The sequence below is a fragment of the Marmota marmota genome, unplaced genomic scaffold (genome assembly GCF_001458135.2).
Source record: "Marmota marmota marmota unplaced genomic scaffold, marMar, whole genome shotgun sequence".
Classification (NCBI taxonomy): Eukaryota; Metazoa; Chordata; class Mammalia; order Rodentia; family Sciuridae; genus Marmota; species Marmota marmota.
The window spans coordinates 57,029,438-57,032,934 of NW_025999900.1; the positions used below are offsets into that span (position 1 = coordinate 57,029,438).

Here is a 3,497-nt window from a genome sequence, read left to right on the forward strand (position 1 = left end):
AAAAAAAAAAAAAAAGAGAGAGAGAGAGAGAGAGAGAGCTGGGGATTGTGGCTTGATGATTAAGTTCCCCTGGTTCAATTCCTGGTACCAAATAAAAGAAAATATGTGATAGAGACATATATGGCCAGCAAAACTTTAAAATAGCTATAGATAATGTTGTTTAAATAGCACTGCATACATCTTAGATGTTCAAGGAACTGTGTTTTGTTTGTTTTGCTATTTTTTTTTTTAAGAGAGAGGAGAAGGGGAGAGAGAGAGAGAGAGAGAGAGAGAGAGAATTTATTTATTTATTTTTAGTTTTTCGGCGGACACAACATCTTTGTTTGTACGTGGTGCTGAGGATCGAACCCGGGCCGCACGCATGCCAGGCGAGCGCGCTACCGCTTGAGCCACATCCCCAGCCCTGTTTTGCTATTTTTTGAGATGGAGCCTCACTAGGTTGCCTCGGCTGGCCTCGAAGGACCCTCCTGTCTCAGCCTCAGAAGTAGGTGGGACTACAGGGTACACATAACTGTACCCAGCTAAGGAACTCTCTCGATCCATTCAAATATTATTTTTTTTTAAAGAGAGAGAGAGAGAGAGAGAGAATTTTTAATATTTATTTTTTAGTTTTCGGCGGATACAACATCTTTGTTTGTATGTGGTGCTGAGGATCAAACCCGGGCCGCACGTATGCCAGGCTAGCGTGCTACCGCTTGAGCCATATCCCCAGCCCCCATTCAAATATTATTATCTTAGACTGCCAGAGATCTATCAATGAACAACAGCTTTTCATGCTCTAACTTAATAAGGGTACTCAAAGTGAAAAATAGGAAAACCAATGTTCCAAGATAACAGGTTGCAAGCCCTCTGCAGGCAGAGATTCCTACCTACACAGGTGGGATTTTTTTCTTGTTCTTTTTTGGAGCCAAAGTTGGTTCTGGCTCAAGGGTTAAAAATGTGTTGTGGAAGGGAAGAGAATACTCTGAAAAATGGTACATTAAGCTCAAACATTCTCAAACTGGACTGAGTACATGATTAACAATGGAACCAATGGTTACAGGTACATTCTCTTAAAATGTGCCAGAACTTTAAGAGTCTTTATACACTAGGGCCATATAAGTTGATGATAAAGATAAATGTATTCCTGAAGTGTTTTTTTGGTACCAGAGATTAAATCCAGGGAAGCTTAATCACCGAGCAACATCCCCAGCCTCTTTTATATCTTATTAAAGACAGGGTCTCACTGAGTTGCTTAGGGCCTCACTGAATTGCTGAGGCTGGATTTGAATTGGGATTATAGGCATGCACTATGATGCGCCACTAAAGTGTTTTAAGCAAATACACATGCTGAAAATTCAGAGTGACCTCTTTTGGGTATGTAGATTTTCCATCAGACAAGTGTTCAACAACTTCTTTTTTTTTCCTGCAATGCTGGAGATGGAACTCAGGCCTCTCATTCCCACATTCTAGGTGAGCACTCTACTATAGAGCTACATTCCCAGCCCTTTTTTAAAAAATTTAATTTAAAACAGGGTCTCATTAAACTGCCTAGTTGGCCTCAAACTTCCCATTCTCCTACCTCAGCCTCTCAAGTAGCTGGGATTACAGGCATGCATGCTCATCTTTTGAATCCACGGTTCAGTCATTCCTGAAATCTATCCAGATGAAGTAACAATATTGTTAAAAATATATGAGCTGGGTGAGGTGGCACACCAGCTTGAGCCCAGCTAAACTGGAGGATGAGGCAGGCAGGAGGATTGCCAAATTGGAGGTCAGCCTCAGTATCTTAGCAAGGCCCTAAGTAACTTAGTGAGACCCTATCTTTAAAAATAAATAAATAAATAGGGTTAGGATGTAGCTAAGTGATAAAAGCGCCTCTGGGTTCAATCCTCACTGCCCCCCCCCCAAAACAAACAAAAAACATATGAACCTCACCAAGCAGAAAGTGTCCAAAGTCTTCCATGCCAAAACATTTTGTTCTATGCCAAAGCCTTTGAAAATTAATTATAAAAATATATACATGCAAGAGCACCATGGCACACACACATAATCCCAGGCTAAGGCAGAAGGACTGCATGTTGCAGGTCAGCCTGGACAATTAACATTGAGACCCCCTATCTCAAAAATAAACAATAAGAAAGCTCAGTGGTAGAAGGCCCCTGGGCTCATTCTGTAGTATGAAAACACACACTCACACAACATGTATAGTTCTCAATCTCCTTAGTTAAACAACTAAATCTTTCTTGCCCAAAATTCATAAATCTGTCCAACCAAGTAAAAAGATTACTGCTAATTGTAGCGCTGAGTACTTCCATCCCCATACATAAAAATTGTTCTGTTCCAGTTTCAGGACATTCTGAAATGTTTTCTAAAATTTTGAAATACTTTCTAAAAAATACTGCATTTAACAATTTATTTATATTTCAGATTTATGCCATGTTTTTCTGACTTTGCTTTGACTGCGGTGCAGGTATGTGTGAGTTTTTACATGTCTTGGATGAATGATCACTCATAGGTACTTAATAAAACAAAAAAACCTTTGCTCCTACTAAATAAGTAGCCTCATTAACAGCCCTTTCCAAACATGAAACTATTATGAAACAAGATATCATATGCCAAAACTGTCCCAGGAAAGCTTCACTCACACCCAAATGGATTGATAATTGTATATGAGAAAAGACCAGTTTCTCAGGATGCCACAGACAGTATCTTCAGTTTGTGGCCACTGGAGAATTAAGGCGAGAACAAGGCTGGGCAGATCACAACAAAATTATTTCAGTTCACGCCTAATACCTAAAACCAAAGCTGGCCTCCCAATCCGGAAAGATGGAACACCAAAAGAAACCAAACCCACATCCCGTAATAAAAACTCTTGTGACGACTTCCCTACTGCACTTCCTAAGTGTCAGGCCCTACAATGGGCGAGCCAAGGTCCCCGCCCTAGTGCAGGACATGAATTAGACCCCAAAGATCTAAGTGCATGGGGGAGGATTCCATTGTAGAACCGGAGAGCCCAGGAAAGGGAAAGTTCATTCTGCCCAGGGTGGGCTGGTGGAATTGGAAAAGGTCCAGCGAGGTGTTGGAGAGGTGACTAGCCATACTCTAGTAGGAGAGGTGGGGGACAGAAGGAATCCTCCAAAAAGGCTACATGAAGTGGCGGAGAACCGCCAAAGCTATCCGGCCCAGCGCCGCCCCCGGCCCGGCCCTGGCCTTCGTTCTCTCCCGGCTCCCGGAACCGGTGCCGCAGGGGCGGAGGGTGCCTTGGGGGCGTAGGGGAAGCTCCCCACCCCGGGCCGAGCAGGCAGGCGGCACCCCTCGTCCGGCAAGGTCGGGATCGGGGCACCTCGGGCCCCACCCAGCTCCCCCGGAGACTGAGATACCGCACCCCAAGACCGCCACCGCACCGCGGACTGGTTCCCACCGAACGCGGACACTCACTTTCTCGTGGAAGATGGACTCCATGTTTATTTGTCTGGAGCCAACGGCCCCCGCGCCGAACCAGCCCCCTCCAGCTC

The 3,497-nt window shown here is 44.3% G+C and overlaps 1 protein-coding gene across 1 annotated transcript in view; it reads right to left on the reverse strand.

Annotated features, from left to right (window-relative positions):
- Window positions 1–3,491, reverse strand: part of Atxn3 (ataxin 3) — a 37,411-nt gene extending 33,920 nt beyond the window's left edge. The window contains exon 1 of the mRNA XM_015494866.2: window positions 3,421–3,491. Within this exon, the coding sequence (XP_015350352.1) occupies window positions 3,421–3,444 (24 nt within the window). The 5' untranslated portion in view covers window positions 3,445–3,491. The remainder of the gene's footprint in view (window positions 1–3,420) is intronic.
- Window positions 3,492–3,497: the final 6 nt, after the last annotated feature.